The 20,383-nt window shown below is 35.3% G+C and overlaps 1 protein-coding gene across 2 annotated transcripts in view; it reads left to right on the top strand.

The window, feature by feature from the left end:
- Positions 1 to 20,383, top strand: part of itpr2 (inositol 1,4,5-trisphosphate receptor, type 2) — a 90,869-nt gene that overhangs the window by 51,201 nt on the left and 19,285 nt on the right. Inside the window, exons 38-51 of one of the 2 annotated variants that reach the window (XM_079446689.1) lie at positions 680 to 782; positions 903 to 1,090; positions 1,168 to 1,348; positions 4,503 to 4,747; positions 5,110 to 5,310; positions 6,209 to 6,319; positions 6,539 to 6,634; positions 6,770 to 6,886; positions 15,994 to 16,104; positions 16,314 to 16,506; positions 16,607 to 16,732; positions 17,221 to 17,396; positions 18,820 to 18,984; positions 19,594 to 19,777. In XM_079446689.1, the coding sequence (XP_079302815.1) occupies positions 680 to 782; positions 903 to 1,090; positions 1,168 to 1,348; positions 4,503 to 4,747; positions 5,110 to 5,310; positions 6,209 to 6,319; positions 6,539 to 6,634; positions 6,770 to 6,886; positions 15,994 to 16,104; positions 16,314 to 16,506; positions 16,607 to 16,732; positions 17,221 to 17,396; positions 18,820 to 18,984; positions 19,594 to 19,777 (2,197 nt within the window). Of the gene's footprint in view, positions 1 to 679; positions 783 to 902; positions 1,091 to 1,167; positions 1,349 to 4,502; positions 4,748 to 5,109; positions 5,311 to 6,208; positions 6,320 to 6,538; positions 6,635 to 6,769; positions 6,887 to 15,993; positions 16,105 to 16,313; positions 16,507 to 16,606; positions 16,733 to 17,220; positions 17,397 to 18,819; positions 18,985 to 19,593; positions 19,778 to 20,383 lie in introns of those variants that run through there. The other variant, XM_079446690.1, reaches the window with a different exon arrangement.

The raw sequence follows: 20,383 nt of genomic DNA, 5'->3' as shown, positions 1-20,383 counted from the left end.
TTGTCAAAAAGGGTATTTTTAATTAAAAAATTATAATTTAAGGAGTTTTATGGGTTCAGTACAGGCTGCGCTATATTTTATTATAATTATTTAAGATTATTATTTTCTGTGGTAGTTTTCTGCTTCCTCAGATTCCCTCTTATTATTTTTACAAGTGAAACTAGGGTTAAAATGCCAGTGATAAATTCATAAAAGTTCAAATTTTATAAGATGGTCTCAATAGCATGTCAAATCATTTTTTAGATTTTGAAAATATTATTGAAAGAAATCTCTTATGCTCACCAAGGCTACATTTATTTGATCAAAAATACAGTAAAAACAGTAGTGTTGTGAATTTTTTTTAAATTAAATTTAAAATAACAAAATATACTATCTAAAATTATATAAAATATATTTAAAATGTAATTTATTCCTGTATTATCAATGCTTTTTCAAAACTGGTATTTTTTTATCAAGACATTTTATATAGGCAGCTGCAAGTTGTTTTTTAGTGTGCAAAACATACTGTAGTTTCAAACCATTTAAAATTTTTCAATTATGTGTTAAGTTATAGAATGATGCTTTTCTGTATGAGGTTTCTTGAATATTAGAAAACATTTTCATCGGTGAAACATCAAAAGACCTGATACACTCCATATTTATAGGATGACCCAACTGCATTTCTCTCTGGTTTCCTCAGGGTAACACACTGAGGAAGAGTCTCATTACACACTACTTTGGCAACCATCGGCCCCACGCCAAAGCCCTGGAGTACAGTGGCGGGAACAGCTCTTCCTCTGGAGGTACATCTTATAAATGACTATCAGCAGAAGCACTGTTGGCTCACCATATACTGTACATCCTCTCGCCTAACTTCTGCTCCTCTCATACCTGACTCAACAGTGTTCTGTGTGTGTACATAGGTGGTTCTCCAGGACAGGACACTGATAAGCCAGGCACTAGCTTAGTAGACATCCAATGTGCGCTGGACAACGTTGGAGCGTCCGAGCTGGTCATCGACCTCATCGTCAGCACTAAGAATGACCGTATCTTTGAGGAGAGCATTTTATTGGGCATTGCACTCCTGAGAGGAGGAAATACACAGATTCAGGTATAAACAGGACTCACATTCACAACGGGACATCTATAAGATTCAGGTGATGTCATTTTCTATATGTCTCTCTGCAGAACTCTTTCTACAGTCAGCTACACAAGCAGAAGAAGTCTGAGAAGTTCTTCAAGGTCTTCTATGATCGAATGGAGCTGGCGCAGAAAGAGATCCGCTCCAGTGTGTCAGTCAACATGTTTGATCTCAGCTGCAGGACGAGAGAGGAGGAGAGCAAGGCCTCTGGAATCAGACAAAAAAAAGGTATGCGTCCGCTTTCTCTCAGGTTGTTTCAGTCTAAACATGATAAAATATTCAAAAACCACTTGCACAGTGTGATATATTTCATGGAGTTCTGTACTTGCCTTATCCCAAAAGTTCACAAGTATTTGTAAATACAGAGAAATTCCGAATTTAAATAATGGCATGTCCTTGGTCATTGTTGCTTATCAGTTACATAATATTCGCACTATCCTCGGTTTCCACTTGGACAAAAATGCAGCTGCACAGGTAAACTAAATCCATTATGGCTGAAATGAAGTGATGACTGCAGAATTAAATTTAGATCTGCCAAATGTTGCGTTGTGATTCTTTTTATGCATTTTTACTGTGTTGCGCATTATAACCAATCACACACAAGTCTGTTGATCTTATGAATGCAATGGCCAATCAGAGGCATTCAGATGAGTCATCGTTGAAATGCCTGAGTTTTTGTTCAGTGTGCGTGTGCGCTGACTGAAATATCCTCTCGTGAATTCTCTCTCTCATCATAAACAACAGAGTACTTATGAAGTAAGTAAGATTCATTCATCAAACAGTGTAGAGACGGCTTTACTGATTATAAGGGGAGTTTTTTTGAGAGTGCTTAAACTCACGCTGGACTGTAGTCAGTTATAATGTTCTTTGACAATGTAAATGTTCTTTGCTCGCTTTTGTATAATTTCTTCGCTGTTTGAATAACTGTGAAACATACAGGTAATAAATAAATGAATTACCTCATCCGTGAACGTGAATTCCATGATCATGAAAACATCTCCCATCGTTCCACTCTCCTTCATAGCATCATCAAACTTTGCCTTTATTGTTTTGAACATGTGACCTCTAGCAGCAAAAACTTACATATTGTGCCTTTAAGGAAATCTAGCCTGCCTTTTTGTTGATTTATTAATATATTTATTGATTTTATTTATGCACTTATTTAGCAGACTATATATGTGTGTATATTTTATGTCTTCTAAATAATGCATAAATAAATAAATATCAATCAATCAAACAATAAATTAATATATAAAATTCATTACATTTTTTATTTTTATTATAATTTAACATTTTCTCTTTTTCTCTTTTTTGTTCTATTTTAGTAATGAAAATGGAAAACTCATGGTCCACAAAAAATGCCATTGCTTATTTTTGCACAGTATAATTATTTTTATTTTTTTCCCCATTTTCATTTTGGAATTTGACCTTGGTGAAATTCACCTGGAAATGTTTCTCCAGACTTTTTTTTTTTTTTTCTTTTTTTTTTTTTTTTTTTTTTAAGTTCACCTTCATATTAAAATAATGTGACTTAAACCTGATTTTTTTGTGTTTGAACACAAGGTTGATAAATGATCTGAATGAAAAGATTGATTGTGAAGTTACCATGGAAACATATTTGGTATAATCTGAACTGTAAGTATAATAATAATAAATCTGGCAACTACAGTGTGGACTATGGACAGGCTTTATATGTACCCATTAAGATGCTGCATTTGCACATCATGATCTTTTTGGGCTACAAGTGAAATAGGTGGGGGGGAAAAGCTATTTTGGTGCTTTTTGGAAATGTATCTCTAACAAAGGATGGCCCCAAAAGACCACAAACCAGGTGTGATGTCTTTAAGTCTAAAAATAAACCTTTAGAAATCACTCTTTCAGTCTCTCGCTGAAAATAGAGACGTGTCCTAATTGCAATGTTCTGCTTTATCATGCTTAATCCTAAAAAAACGACCTAGACTCTCTAATGACATGCTGCGTCTGAACTAGAAATTTGTCATTGGTCCCCTGAATAGCTTGTTTATCAGAAACAAGTGTGCCTTAATGCACAGCTATTCATGTAAATGTAGTTCTGGCTTGAGGCAGTGTAAATGAAGAGACTGAGGCATATGAATAGTGTCTGTCCCTATTTCAACTTGTGTGTCATGTGAGAGGTCGCTGGAACTTATCAAAGGCCTGCTGTTAAAAAGCAGTGTTCTTTTTAACACTTTTTATCAAAAGAGAAAAGATTTCAAGTTTGCCTCGTGTCAAGCGGTGTAGTGCACGAGACATGATAGTTTGAGAAAGAAATATTGTTGACAGCTGAGTTTTGAATAAGCTTCATAAACATTGAGGGGAGCACGTTCTTTAAATATTCAGGATGTTAGTCGATCAGTATGGGGCTTTCAGTGGCAACAAGTGACTGTCTTTGAGTGAATCATTGATTGATTCCCTCAACCGATTCATTTGAGTGATTTAACAGTGATTCTGGAACACACCTGGTGAATCATTTGCTCAACTGATTCATTCGAAGATACTGATTGTTCAGCAACAAACCATAGTGAATCATTTAACAAAACAACTCGATCAATTACACTGATTCATTCAGGAACATTGTTTCTGTGTATTGATTTGAGACCTGCCACATTTAATTCTCCTGTGGCTCCTGTTGTCATCTTTGCAATGTTGTGTCTAAAGAGTAAGTGATTAAATATTAACCTCATGTTTATTGGACTATTGTATAAAAGCAATATCAATATTATATTTATGACTGAATCACTGCTCTTAATTGTGTGATATTACCTAAATGTATTTCATCAGTAGTACCTAAAGTAACTAGTATGGATAACATACTGAGAATTTGTTGAATTTTGAATAATGTATGGTCGGCAAACTTTCATAAATATTAGTACTAAGATAACTAAAACTGAAAAAACCGCATTAAAGCTAAATAGAGAGGTATAAAAAAAGATCATAAAAAATGTTGTGCTGTCAAACAATTAATTGTGATTAATCGCATCCAAAATAAAAGTTTTTGTTTACATAATATATGTGAATATATTGTGTATGTTTATGATGTATAGATAAATACACACACATGCATGTGTATATATTTAAGAAAAATATTGTATGTTTATATATAAAATATATTTAGATATAATATAAATTGTGTGAATATAAATATATACATGTAAAAATTTTTTAATATATACATGTGTATTTTTATAAACATTATAAATATTCACAGTACACACGCATATATTATGTAAACAAACTTTTAAAAAAATATAAAAGCTAATTCCAAATGTTGATAAATATTATTATAGTATGTAAATAATATTAAAATAACACTGGTCCTGTAAGAACTATAAATAACAATATACTAACCTCTTCTCTTATGAAGTTCGAGACACTTTGTACCTCAGAGAAGACATTCGGGGTCAGCTTAAAGACGCCTCCTCGGTCACCTCCAAAGCCTATAGCACCATTCGCCGGGATGTGTACCCTGAGATGGAGATGATGGGATCGGGAGTGGACGGGATGGAAGAGGTGGCGGAGGAGACTCAGATGAGCCAGGCCATCACCATCATGAAACCCATCCTACGCTTCCTTCAGCTGCTCTGTGAGAATCATAACAGGGACTTGCAGGTGATGCAAATAATTTTTATTGGTCCGGTTTTGTTCAGATGTAGTTTGATTTGGCTTTGAATCATTTTAACGTATTACTTGTGTTAAACACCGCAATGTGAATTGGTACATGGTGTGCTTAGATGTCAAATCCAGTGACGCTGCCTTCACTGTGTCAGCAAATCAGAGAGCTTTAAATAAGTGTTTTCTCCATTGTGAGAAGAAAAAGCACCTTGATGTTTGAAAAGTAAACATTTTTTGCTGTGCAGATCAAAATCTGAAGGGACCCCTGACCTAGTATGGACGAGTCTGTCTGAATAGAGATACCAATTACTGCCACTCAGGACTTCTTAGTCCAAATCTTTCTGTTCTCTTGTATACAGAACTTTCTGCGAGATCAGAACAACAAAACCAATTATAACCTGGTGTGTGAGACGCTGCAGTTTCTTGACTGTATCTGTGGCAGTACGACGGGAGGACTGGGGCTGCTGGGGCTCTACATTAATGAGAGGAATGTGGACCTGGTCATACAGACACTAGAGACCATCACAGAGTACTGCCAGGGTCCTTGCCATGAAAACCAGGTACTGAAATGGCATTATTTTTGGAAAATGGGGACAAAAATCTGAAAATCACATGAAAAACTGAATCCAAGGGTAACAATTTACAGTAACAGTACATGAGTAATCATGTACTAATACCTGAATTAAGTATGAGGTAATGATGAGTTAAGGCATGTACTAATCAAGAACCTTATCTGTGGCATGAGTCATATGAATTCATGTGAAAACTTACCCCAAAGTGTTAATTAATACATTAACTTACAAACATGTAGTCAAGCTGGTCATTATTCTCACATAAATTCATATTATGTCATAGCTAATTTTAGTTTTTGATTAGTATATGCTTTAACTTATCATCATACTTATTTTAAATGACTATGTAATAAGTCATTTTAATCTAATAGTATAATGCCATACAGTGCTGTTATTTTGTTTGAGACTATTGAAAATTGTAGAAATAAAAGTGAAATAAAATATAAATATTTGATGAAAAACTTAAAAAGAAATAAAAATTAAAATGAGAAAATTTGCCCTGGCAACTAACTGGAATAACATTAGTTTAAACTGTAGTACTAAAATTACTAAAACAAATATAAATATGAATTAAAACTAAAAATGAATATATTAAAAAAATGACACAAGCAGATAAATAATTGCTAAAACTGAACTAACTTAAAATGAAAATATAAAAATAAAAGCTGTTCAATATATTTAAAAAAATACTATAATATATATAATAATTTATAACTAAGCCATGGTAACCAGGTATTGAAACATCAAACATCCACATGGAAAAAGTTTTAGATTTGGTATCATATCTGAACGTATTTCTAGCTTTATTAATGGTTATGCAAAAATAAGTGTCTTCTATATATCTACTTTGTTTGGGATCATAGTTTGTGTATTTCATCTTCCGCAGTCATGCATAGCCAGACATGAGTCAAACGGCATTGACATCATCATTGCTCTCATTGTGAATCCAATTGATCCGCTGGGGAAGGACCGACTTGAACTTGTGCTGGAGCTGAAGGTACTTGTTTGTTGCAGTCACTCACGTAGTTTGAATAATAAAGCAAGTGATCTATAATGCAATTTTACAAATAACACAATGTTTTGAAGCATTGCAAATTTGTGATTTGGCATGTAAAAGCATCTGCACATTTATCTCCAGGAGGAAAATATGTGAATATTATTTACTTCACAGTCATTTAATTAACAAAATGTGCTTTTCTTTACCATGAAAAATCAGAACAATGCATCTAAACTACTTCTGGCCATCATGGAAAGCCGTCATGACAGTGAGAATGCAGAGAAGATTCTTTACAAGATGAGACCAAATGAACTGGTGAGATAATCGGTATTATACAATAGTACTGCTGTTATGTATATAGTTAATGAATATAGTTTCTCTTATCAGCCAAAACATGCCTGTTCTTTGCCATAATTAAAGTAAAGTGATGATCTGGTGTCACACCAATAGGTTGACGTGATCAAGGAGGCTTACGTTCAAGGAGAAGATAGTTTGATTGATCAAGAGACATCAGATCAGATCAGACCTAAAGATGTTGGCCACAATATTTACATCCTGGCCCATCAGGTAAGATTTAAACACTCTCTGCAAAACACTGTGCTTCACTAGTGATTTCCACCTCGGTCTGTATGTGTATGTACATATACATACACTTTGTTAAACCTTTATTTAATATTTGGTAGACAATTTGGTAATTGTGATTCATCATGAATTTTCAGTTTATTTTTTAAGGAAAGTAAATGAAATCATGTTTGCAATGTGTGTGGGGTTTATATTTTTTCTGTACGTGACACTCATAAGCCCTATTCGGACGGTAATTGTTTTTCATTTGGACGTCTGTAAAAAAAATAAATGTGCATGGCACCTCAGTGATGAAACTCATGAATTTAGATGGCGATTTGTTCACAGAGAAGTGAGTTCTGTGATCCTACGAACCTGGGAACGTGTTGCTCACATGGGCAGTTACATGATTGTCCACTGTAAATAATGCAAGGTAAACATAAAGCTGCTTGGTTTATATTTTTACTAGGGGTGTAACGATACGCGTATTCGTATTGAACCGTTCGGTACGAGGCTTTCGGTTTGGTACGCATTACAAACCGAACGATTCGTTGGACTAATCCTATTATGTTTGGAAAATTAAAGAGCTTAAAGTGTGTGAAATATAATGTTCTCAGTGCCACTGCGCTCAACAAGGCAGCCCAAATGACATAACAGGCAACGTGCTGTCTGCCCTGCGATAACCCCCCTTGCTGGGGTGTGTCGAAAGACGATGATCTTGTATCGAAGATAGCCAGAGATATTGTCAAAAACATCAGTTATCGGCAATATTAAGAGTATTTGGCATTTCCAGTTAATGTAGGCCTGTTACATCCTTATTTTTTTTTATTCAGTTTTAATATGACATTTGCTTTTCCAGAACAAAGGTCCAAAAGGAAAGCGATAGTACGGTATACTAGTTGCAAATAAATTCCTCTAATGTTCAAAATAAAGGGTTTCCAAACAGATCACAGTGATAACATCAGCAGGGTGTGAAGAAAAAAATTAATAAATGGATAAATAAAAAAATAAAATAAATAAATAAAAAAAGAAAGTATATATAAATATATATTTAAATATATAAATGTATATCGTCTGTGCAATGTTTTATATATAAAACATTGCACAGACGACGCAGATTAAAATACATATGTCTGCTTGGCATGAAGCCTGTTTGATCTGGATGTATAATATCACAGATATGCTTCTTCAACCTATTTGCAATGATTTTCCCAATTATTTTGGTTTCAGTGGGTAGTAAAGAAATTGGTCTGTATGATGACACTAGTAGCCGATCACAACCCGGTTTAGGTATAAGAGCAATATTTGCATCATACATAGATGCAGGAAAACGGCCAGCTACCTGTGAATGCCTATACATGCGTACCAACAATGGCAAAATAACCTTACTAAATCTTTTGTAAAATTCGATGCTGAACCCGTCCTGCCACTTCATCGTTCCCGACGTTAAATCTGGGTAGATCTGAACACTGTCACCTTTAAAACGCAGAGGAGCCTTCTGTCTTGCTAGGCGTAGTACGAGCTCTTTCACTTGGAGATAGTGCAGTCTAGCAATGATAGCTCGCGGTCTATTGCCGGCGGCTGGCCTCGCGCTTCTGTGAGCCATGTCGATTTGGATCGGTTTATCAAAGTTATCTTGCCCAAGCAACTCTGGAAGTAACGAGCTGACGAACTCAGGGGGCTTGCCATTTTCCAACTTCTTTTTAATTCCCATTATGCGGATATTGTGCCTGCGAGAACGCGATTCCAGATCCTCCAGCTTTGCCTGTATGAGAGCCGTCTCAGTAGCCATCTTTGCATTTAGCCTCTCGAGGGATTCAATACGGCCTTCGTGAGCCTGCACAGCCTCCTCTGTTTCTTCAACTCGAGCAGTCATGTCAGTCAGCGCCGATGACACATTAGAAAGTGTAGAAGATAGTTCGCCCAGTCTTTGATCCACTGTCTTATTCAAAGCACTGATTGCAGACATAAGATCCTCATTTGTAGTCAGCGTAGATTTAGCCTCAGCTTCACCCGCGATTGCCTCGGCAACTTTTTTTTTACCCTCTTCCGCTCCTTTTTCCGATTTCTTAACTTTATTTGGCTTCGTCATGTTGCGGTGTAGATCTTAATATATTCAGCTACAAAGCACAGTTTTAGTTTGCCTTATTTAGGACATTTTTTAAATATTTAAGCGTAGCCAAGAAATACACGTCTACTCCATGCGCGTACAAACCGGAAGCCCTCAAGTTACTTTTATTATTAAATTAATATTACAGTTAATTTGTCCCGCAATAATTACCACATAACTGATGTGCTGCGAGGATAAGAATAGGATTAGAAATAGAATAGGAATAGAATTTGAAACAGGTCTATTAGGCTATACAATAAATTATAGTCCTATAATTAAAATATTAACATGGCAGTCATCAATAAAAATCAATGAAATAAAAAGCTTTTATTTCAAGCACCGACTTTCAAAATCAACCTGTTTAACACAAAATACGTTTCTTCTCATTTTTTTCACTATGTACGGGCCACAAGATAAATATTAAGGGAATAAATGAAAATGGCTATAGCCTATATCAGCTTATGTTAAAGTAGATTCGTCTCTGAGAGAATAAGTGGCGTCAGATGCCGAAAGCTCCGTCATTACTTCATCATTTCTCCATCATTCCGTTTTTACTTTCATTTAGTTTCTGCTTATAGTGAATTGACTGAGATTTAAAATGTTCACCGGCATAACTATTGTGCAAAGTTTGCACGTGTGCAAACGCTGCTTGTGTGATATCCATTGGCTTACATTCATGGTTTAAAACAGAAATATTTCCAACATTGCAACGTAACCAATTACCCTGCCCCCCGTATCGAAAACATACCGAACCGTGACACCACTGTCGTATCGAACCGAACTGTGAATTTTGTGAACCGTTACACCCCTAATTTTTACGTATGTAATTGTAGGCCTACATAATACAGATTTTAAAATTGTATTGCATATCTGTCTCTGCCAAAATAGTGACCCATTTCAAATGTTTACATGCTGTTCTTTTTCTTCTTTTTGTTCTTCGCTGTAGTGGAGCAGTTATGAAATACTGTTCTTGTAGCATTTCAGTAATAAATATGCATACAAACTACAGTGTAGTGCTACAGTTACCGTATGGTGTTTGGCAGTGGACATTTTGAATTGATTTCTTCTTGTAAACTCAGAGATGTGGAGTTCAATTACCACACAAAAAACAGTAGGTAATTCGGCTGGGGTTTTTTGCACAGTTGGGGAGAGAAAAATTACTGATAAACTCCTGTAAATGCTGAGAATAGCTTATGTCCCCATGAGAAACAGTTACCATCCGAATACAGCTATAGCAGAATATGTGTTACTTCGTGAAAAGTGTCGTTGTTATTAAAGTATCTTTAGTAATAACAATGATATATGATATTCCAAAATCAAATATCTTGTAGTATGAGATTAAGTCTATTAAGATGAAAAAATAATAGATTATAAAAACTAATCCTTGTTAATCACATGAATGTTTCCGATTCCTTTTAAGGAAAGAGAACAAAATAATGTATGAATGTATGTTTGAAATGTATGCAGGTTTTACACTCGTAGCAGAGTATGTTACATTGTGAGGCTTTTTCCTTCAACTGTGTCTATTTTTGTTTAAAAAGGCCTTTAATAATAAGAATAATGACAATCCAGTGTAATATGATATTGATAATAAGTATAATATTAATTCAATTAATTTTTAAAAAATTTAAAAATTCTTCTGTAGGAAGGGTTAAGGACTCTTGTGAGGATATCCTCAAGCCAGTTGTGCATTTCTCAGTTTCAGTCTTCACTTTCACTTCCACACGATTTCTTGACAGGCTCAGCCATCTGCTAGACAGTTTATTTTTGTCTAACTGGCTGCTTTCATCATGACATAACTTCAGGTGTTCGTCTATCGGTGTTTTTCCAAACACACTCACACAGATGACTGAAAGTGCAAGTGTTCATACAGTAGTTCTCTTGCTGTTAGCTTTCCTGGAATAATGCATCTCATGGCAAACTCTTACCATAGTTTTCGGTGAGATTTTTGTTCAAAATTCAAGACTTTTATCAGACACTCTGGCTATTTTATGTTTTGAGAAACTTTGGCCTATGGCTATATGATCTGTTTGGGGAGGTTTTGCATCATTTGGACCATCTGTACAATTTTTGTCAGTCTCACTTTGCTGTGTAGTTTCTCACTTGTAGAAAACAAGTAGGGCCTGAGGACATAAGAGTCATACAGAGAGAGAAGGAGAGGGAGTCCAAAGAATAAGTCCTTATCTTCTTGTCTTTGCTGACAGTGAGGAAGAAATAAACAGAAATTAATTTAAGAAATGCTTAAACACTGATTGAACAGTTATTAGTAATTATTATCATTTATTTTTAATTAATAGTGTTTGGGAATGTCACTATTGCAATTGTTCCTACTTAGAATTTGCTGAATTTCAGTAAGCAACCACCCAGAATACTCCCCTGTAACACCAAAACCAGTCATATTTTGAGTTTTTGCAAGAAAGCTCCGTAAACATTCTTTGATTGTCCTTTGGAAATGTAAGTTTACTTTGGCTCTCAGAAAGTTAAACTCAATGATGATACCGTAACAGGTTTCACAAAGAACATTCCCATATCCTTTTTCTCCTTTGTGGTTTTAATTTATTTTTATTTGCTCAGCACTGTTGACATGGTTGCTTTAGACTGTGTTAGCTCCAGTACTAAAAAAAAACAGCTGCCAAATACAAGATATTCCTTTGTTTACTTGGTACATGACAAAGTAAATGACATTAGTTGGTGTCAGTTTAGCTCTCTATTGCGTGCCTTGCTCTCTTCCAGCTCTTATAAACAGATTCTTGATGTTAGCTTTGATCTGAAATGAAAAGGACACTGTGAACATTTTTGGAGCTCAGATGACTTAGACGTCAATAAGGAGACAAAGTGATTTCACCTTCTTGGTGTCTCAAGTGGCGCACATCTTTTGTGCTCCTTCAGCCTGTGATAAAACAAGCATGTAAATCCTTTGCTCCCGTTTACTACATTAAGGCCATTATGTGATAATAGGGACATTGAGGGTGTGGAATGATTACTTGTTTGCCTCAAGGACGCAGCCTTTTTGGAGGTTAAAGAGTGTGCGCCTTCTTTTCAAACTTGTTGCTTAATAGAACGGTAACTAGTTTGATTCAATAGACTAAGCAGCCTTCTGTATGTATCAAATGCGAGATGGTTCTTTACTTAAATGAATTGCTTGGCTCTTGCAGAGCGTCATTGATCGTTCGTTGCCCTTTGATCCGTCATCTGTTGGAAATTATTTCCAGAGCGCTGTTTTTGATTAGGTTGTCTCTGGATGCTGTTGTCTCACTAATGCATCTTGGCCACATCGCTGTGGGTATTCAGTCATTGAAATAAACATCAGAGTTCCTCTGCGTGGGCAGCTCTTAAAATGTTTTGATTTTGAAGATATCAGATTGATCAGTCCTGACCTCTTATGAATTGACTCATCCAGGGGTTGCATTGGCATTATGAAACTGCTAAATTGCTAATGTGGTTTGAGTTAGCCAAGTCACCAATGTGTCACTAATAGATTAATGTGTGTTCCTGCAACTTAAAACACTTTAAAGTCTCAGAGGTTGACTTTTAGCTATTTATTACAACCCGATTTCCAGAAATGTTGGGACTTTTTTTTTTTTTTTTTTTTTTTATAAAATGAAAACTAAAAGAATTTCAAATCACATGAGCCAATATTGTATTCACAATAGAACAGATAACATAACACATGTTTAAACTGAGAAATTGGCCAATTTTATGCACAAAATGAGCTCATTTCAAATTTGATGCCTGTCTCAAAATAGTTGGAAAGGGGACATGTTGTAGCATCTCCTATTCTTTTCAAAACAGTTTGAAGATGTCTGGGCATTGAGGTTATGAGTTTCTGGAGTTTTGGTGTTGGAATTTAATCCCATTCTTGCCTGATATAGGTTTCCAGCTGCTGAAGAGTTCGTGGTCATCTTTGACGTATTTTTCGTTTAATGATGTGCCAAATGTTCTCTATAGGTGAAAGATCTGGACTGCAGGCAGGCCAATTCAGCACATAGACTCTTCTACAGTCGTGGTCAGAATTATTGGCACCCTTGGTAAATATGATCAAAGAAGGCTCTGAAAATAAACCCGTTTTATTAATCCTTTTGATCTTTTATTTAAAAAAAATCACAAAAATCTAACATTTCATTGAATTAAAACAATTGAAAATGGGGGAAAATCTCATTATGAAATAAATATTTTTCTCAAATTCATGTTGGACACAATTATCGGTACCCCTAGAAATTCTTATGAGTAAAATATCTCTGAAGTATGTTCCCGTTCATATTTACAATTTTGAGCACTCCAGGGGGATTATGAACATGAAATTATCCAGCCATGGCTTCCTGTTTCACAGAAATATAAATAGGTGGGAAAACAAAGTCCAAATTCCCTTAATCATCTATCACAATGAGAAAAATCAAAGAATATATTTCTGATGTGCAGCAAAAGATAACTGAGCTTCACAAATTAGTGAAGTGGCGTTAAGAAAAGAGCTAGAGCAGTGAAAATTCCCATTTCCACCATCAGGGCAATAATTAACAGAAAATGTTGTGAATCTGCCTGTCTATATCGTCCTAATGCACAGTGAGGAGGAGAATTTGAGTGACCAAAGACTCTTCAAGGACCACAGCTGGAGAATTGTAGAGAGAGGTAGAGTTTCGGGGTCAGAAAACTTAAAAAAAACAAAAAAAAAAAAATTGTCAAACAGCCCCTACATCACATGTTGTTCGGGAGGGTTTCAAGAAAAATTCTCCTCACTCATCCAAAAACCTCAAATCCAAAAACCAAAAATCTCCAGCATATTCAGTTGTCAGACACGACTGGAACTTCAAATGGGACTGGCTTCTATGGTCAGATGAAACTAAAAAATTTGCTTTTTAGCAGCAAACACTCTAGATGGGTTTCGTGCACACGGGGATAAAAATATTACCCCATGTGTACAATGAAATATACTGCTGTATTTTTAATGTTGTGGGCCTATATTTCTGCTAGAGGTCCTGGACATCTTGTTTTAGACACATGGCATCACTGATTCTATCAAATACCAACAGATAAAAAATCAACAAGTGACTGACTCTGTTAGAAATCTTAGAATGGGCCATGTTTGGATCTTCTAACACACCTCAAAAACAACACACAAACGGGTCACTGGGCACAAAATCAAGCTTCTGCTATTGCCATTCCAGTCCTCTGACCTGAATCCTGTAGAAATTGAGGTGAGGTGAACTGAAGAGAAGAAGCACCGTCATGGAGCTGTGAATCTGAAGGATCTGGAGGGATTCTGGATGAAGGAATGGTCTCTGTCAGGTGTTCTCTAATATCATCAGGCATTATAGGAGAAAATTTAAAACTGTTAAACTGGCAAATGGAGGTTTAAAAAAATATTGAATAAAAGGGGGCCATTAATTTTGGCCAAGGTTAGATTTTAGAATTTTTTCAATAAAAGATCAAAAGGATTAACAATGCAGATTAATTTTCACAGCCACCTTTGATCATATTTACCAAGGGTGCCAATAATTCTGACCACGACTGTACTACGAAACCATTCTGTTTTAATAGCTGCAGTATGTGGTTTTGCGTTGTCCTGCTGAAATATACTTCGTCTGAAGGGGTGCATATGTTGCTCTAAAACTTTCATATACCTTTCAGCATTCATAGTGCCTTCCAAAACATGCAAGCTGCCCATACCGTATCTACTTATGCACCCCCATACCATCAGAGATGCTGACTTTTGAACTGAACGGTGATAACATGGTGGAAGGTCTCCCTCCCGTAGGACATGGCTTCTGTGATTTCCAACAAGAATGTCAAATTTGGACTTAGAATCTTTTTATACACTCTTTCACAGATTGGAGAGCCTCTGCCCATCTTTACTTCTGAGAGACTCTGCTTCTCTAAGACATCCCTTTTTATAGCTAATCATGTTACAGTCCTGATGTCAATTAACTTAATTAGTTGCTAGATGTTCTCCCAGCTGAATCTTTTCAAAAATGTATTGCTTTTTCAGCCCTTTGTTGCCCCTGTGCCAACTTTTTTGAGTCCTGTAGCAGGCATCAAACTGGAAATGAGCTCATTTAGTGGATAAAAGTGTAAAATTTCTCAGTTTAAACATTTGTTACTGTATGTTCTCTGTTCTATTGTGAATAAAATGTTGGCTCATGTGATTTGAAAGTCTTTTAGTTTTCATTTTATACAAATTTAAAAAACGTCCCAACATTTCCGGAATTCGGGTTGTAATTTATAGGTTTTTCTTTATAAAGTATATGAAGCTAACATTAACTTTTTCATGCCTCCATTTATTTTTGCTACTTTTCAAATGTAAAGATGTTTATTTTAGTGTTGTAAAATGGTCCCAGAGCCATATTTTAAGTATTGAACTATAAAATCCATTATAAAGTTTTGTTATTGCATGTTAGAAGCTATGATGATCTTGATGATGACGATTTCCAGTTTTGTTAAATTTTTATCATGCATTTTTAGTCAGACATTTTTAAAAATATCTTCTTTTTTTTTTTTATTCAGTTTGAATTAAGATTTTTTTAATCACACTTTTTTTTTTTTTTTTTTTTTATAATTTATCTTATTTATTTGGATAATGACATTATTTATAGGGGTAGTTTTTTTTATTAAATTTTTTGGGTGAGTTTTGTCTGTCAGATGTATTTCCACTATTCCTGTCAGTGTTGCTTTTACTTAATTGTGTATTTAACATGCATAAAATGCTAGCTATGAAACTTAACAAGACTAAATAATAGGCCATTTTATTCCAGAAATGTAATTTCCACCTCCTTCATTTCAATCACACAATCTTATTAAATGCAATACGTCATTTGAGATGGTGAAAATGTTAGTGTGAAGCAAATGGTCATGGTTTTGAGCAAAAATTACAGAATTTTCCTGTAATGCATACATGTCCGCTGATGGACATTTAATAGACAAATCAACTAGTGAGAGTCCACAGGGCCAAAAGTGCCTGAGCTGCTGTTTCTGAATCTGTCATGTTGACTGAAGTGTTTTTGATGATCAGTTGGCACGCCACAGAAAAAACCTCCAGCAGAGTTTGAAACCTGGCCCAGATCCTACCATTGAAGGGGAAGCAGCACTCCTATACTATGACAACCACACCGCTCAGATAGAGGTATGGCAGTTTAAGAGCTTATGAAGATAACTTTGTTTCCCTTCATTAATTTAATTTGCACCTTTTATTGGCTTTTCTATAGCTTTAATATGACAAATTTGAAGTCTCATTTACTTATTGCTGCCTTTATCAGACAATATAAGTCAACATTTATCAGTTAAACATGAATGATTGCCATTTTCCCATTTTTTTTTTTTTTTAAATTTCAGATCGTCCGCCATGACCGCACAATGGAGCAGATTGTGTTTCCTGTACCGAACATCTGCGAGTACTTAACAGAAGAATCAAAAGTGCGGGTATTCACTACAACAGAGCGAGACGACCAGGGCAGCAAGGTCAATGACTTCTTCCAGCAGTTTGATGACCTCTACAATGAGATGCGGTGGCAGAAGAAAATAAGAAGTGGGTTGTTTTGCTTTGTGCAAAAAACAATGTAACGATTTATCACCAGTTCGAGTCTGTGTCAGAGTCATTATGCTGATGTATTCCTGTGTGTTTGCAGATAATGTACCACTTTTCTGGGTGTCAAAACATATATCTCTATGGGGTAGTATCTCCTTTAACTTGGCTGTGCTAATCAACTTGGCTGTCGCTCTTTTCTACCCATTTGGAGATGATGGAGATGAAGGTATGGCTTTGATTTTTGATATATAAATTTTTTTTGTAATTATGACCCTTTTGTTTCCACACTGGAAAATGCGGACAGAATTACAGGTTAATTAAATGGTTTAAGTTTTATGTTTTGTTATATTTAAGTTTTATTTGATTACCACATTTTTTATAATAAATTTGTATTAAATCAGATAACAGAATCCATAAAAATTAAAACAGACAATACAGAATCTCACAAAAAAATTAAACTCATTTCATTGGGCAATATAATTAAAAAATATATAATAAATTATTTTGTTAACGTTTTATGTATTAATTTGATTAGATATCCTTTTTTTTATTAATAAAATTTAAACAATTAAAACTGAATTCACAGCAACTTAAACTGAAAACACAAAATTTGAGAAAAAATAAAACTGAATTCATAGGGCCCTACATAATAGCATTATTTAAAGGGGTAGTTCACCCCAAAATTTTCATGCAGTTCTTTCTTCTGTCTTTCAGGTGTCTTACCACCATTCTTGTCCATCTTGCTGTGGGTGGCAGTGGTCGTGAGCACCTTCACGTTGTTTGTTCTTCCTCCGCGTGGAGGTATTCTGGCATTCCTGATCACTGTCATCTTCCGTTCTATTTACACGCTGGGCTTAGGACCCACACTGCTGCTTCTGGGGGCCGCCAACGTAAGGCAAATTCATTATCAACCATTCATGCTTCATTTAGCTCGTCAGCACTCTGCGTCCATGAATTGATTAAATGTCAAAGTGTATTTTGAATGTATAAACCAACTGAACTCCTGTTAGAAAAGACCAACTGCTAACACCTCATGCTCGCTGATTAATCGCTAATTACGAGAAGCCGCTCGATATCTGGCTAAATATGAAGGATGGCAGAAGAGGAACTAGTGTTGCCATTTTGCATCAATGTCAGTTACAATGACAGAAGCGGCTGATGTGCGATCAGATAAAAAAACGAGAGCGATTTCATGCCTCTCTCCCAGCCAACTGGAGCTTCAGCCTTCAAACTGCTGACACGTCCCTCTGTTGTGTCAGTCTGTTTGCGTCTGCTCAAGCTGGCATCTCCTCAGCCATTATGGCACCACATGAAGAACCAACAGAGACATGTGCTGAAACAGATTCTAGGAGTCTGGGATCTGTTATACTACACGCCACTCGCCACGTCTTCTAATGGTCACCACAAACTGTTTATCCTCACTGCGAGTGAACTTGTATATATTTTCTTTCAGCTTGCTCATGGTATTGAGGATGAGGGCATGTCACACAATGTTGGCCATGTTGGTGTCTGCCTAATCTGGCTAGCTTCTACCAAGACACACTTACTTTTAATGTCAGCCAAAAAGGATATGGAAACATTTTCTCTTTCATTTAGAAGTTATTTATTTATAACCTTATTTATTTTCCCAACTATGAATGCTTTATATGATTAGGTGCAGCTATCTTTTTTTTTTTTTTAATTGCTATGTGTGACCCTGGACCACAAAACCAGTGATAAGTCGCACGAGTATATTTATATCAATAGCCAACAATATATTGTATGGGTAAAAATTATTGATTCTTGAAGATATTTTTGTAAATTTCCTACCATAAATATATCAAAACTTAATTTTTTATTAGTAACATGCATTGCTAAGAACTTCATTTGGACAACTTTAAAGGCGAATTTCTCAATATTAGATTTTTTTTTTTTTTTGCATCCTCGGATTCCAAATATCCAAATAGTTGTATCTCGCCTAATTCATTCAGGTTTCAGATTATGTATAAATCTCAATTTAAAAAAATGTACCCTTATGACTGGTTTTGTGGTCCTGTGTCACATATGACTGAAAAGTATTGTAGCCTTTTTCTCAACTTTTTTCTCACAAATCAAATATTTTCTGTAACTTAGTGGAAACAAAGAAAACAGAATTGTGAGATGTGAATTCAGAGAAAATAAGTCAGAAATGTGAGATATAAAGTCGTAATTACCTTTACAAAAAGACCTAAAGGGCTTCCATGGAAGAGTGTTTTAATGGAAGGCTGTTGAACATTTTAATGTGATTGTAAGGATGCTAATGCTATAGCATTGTCTTCTAATGTGTTTTCACAGCTGCTGAATAAAATTGTGTTCCTGGTTAGTTTTGTGGGGAACCAGGGCACGTTCACACGAGGGTACAAAGCAGTTATCATGGACGTCTTCTTCCTTCTGCATGTCAGTTACGTCATCGTTTGCATGCTGGGTCTGTTCGTACACGAGTTCTTCTATAGTATCCTGGTACGACTTCACACCTTTTCCAGTATTTTTTTAACATGATATATCTGTGTGTACTCTGTATATTTGTATATATAAATACACATACATACAGTATATATTTTCAAAATATTTACATATATTTTTATTCATATATAAATATTTCATATATAAACGTAACATATTTTTCTTAAATCTATACTGTGGTTGTGCATTTATATATACATAATAAATAAACAGTACACACACACATACTATGTGAACAAAAACTTTTATTTTGGATGCGTTTAATCGCAATTAATTGTTTGACAGCACTAATTTGAATATAATTTAAAATGTAATTCAGTCCTGTGATGGCAGAGTTGAATGTTTAGATTCCGTATTGTTACTAATGTTGAAAACAGTTGTTCTGATTAATATTTTTGTGGAAAATGTTATACATTTTTTCAGAATTCTTTGAGGAATGGAAAGTTCAAAAGAACAGTATTTATTTGAAATAAAAATTTTGTAGCAATGTATAAGTCTTTTCTGTCACTTTTGATCATTTTAATGCTACATTATTTATAGTTATTTAATTTCATAATCAACATGTCTTTATAATATCTTCATCTTTCTCTCTTCTATTCCCTCTAGTTGTTTGATCTTGTGCGAAGAGAGGAGACGCTCCTAAACGTGATGAGAAGCGTGACAAAAAACGGCCGCTCCATCTTCCTCACAGCTGTTCTGGCTATCATCTTGGTCTACCTCTTCTCCATTGTGGGCTTCCTCTTCTTTAAAGATGACTTCCTCATGGAAGTCGACCACCTCCCTACTTTAAGTAAGCATTAAGTGTACATGGTGTCCCCGTCACGCTCTTTGCTGTGGTGGCCTCCTATCTTTTCAGCTGCATATTATCTAGAACGTGTGGTTTTGGTCTTTCGTTTCATATTTCCCAAATGTTCTGCATGAATGAAGTCAATATCATGTGCAAATATACATCCCTGCATATCGTATGTGTAAACAACTTAGTATGAGTATCATTAAAATTACACTTTTAGAGAGATTACCACATCTGTCAGTATGTACATGTGAGAGTGAATATTTGTGTTTGTGTGTATGTTTTTATATGAACATGCATGGCCATGTAGCTGTGTTGAGGTGAGGGAGGACCTGCTAGCACATGGCACCTGTTGCATAACCCAGCAGTGGCCACACTCCCTTATGTAATCACTTCCTCTGTGCAATGCATCACTGTACAAGCACTGGGGACAGAAAGGGCACACACATACACGCGTGCATTGGAATACAACAAAGTTTAATAAAGCATTTCAGTTGTGGCAATACAAAACGTTTGACTTCTGAATTAAGCACATGCTATGAATGTAGATTTTGACATTTTGTACCAAAAAAAAAAAAAACTGTATATAACTCATGTATATTTGTT

This window comes from Barbus barbus (genome assembly GCF_936440315.1).
Source record: "Barbus barbus genome assembly, chromosome: 22".
NCBI lineage: Eukaryota > Metazoa > Chordata > Actinopteri > Cypriniformes > Cyprinidae > Barbus > Barbus barbus.
Note: the sequence above shows the minus strand (reverse complement) of the source record. Positions and strands in the feature narration are given on the sequence as shown.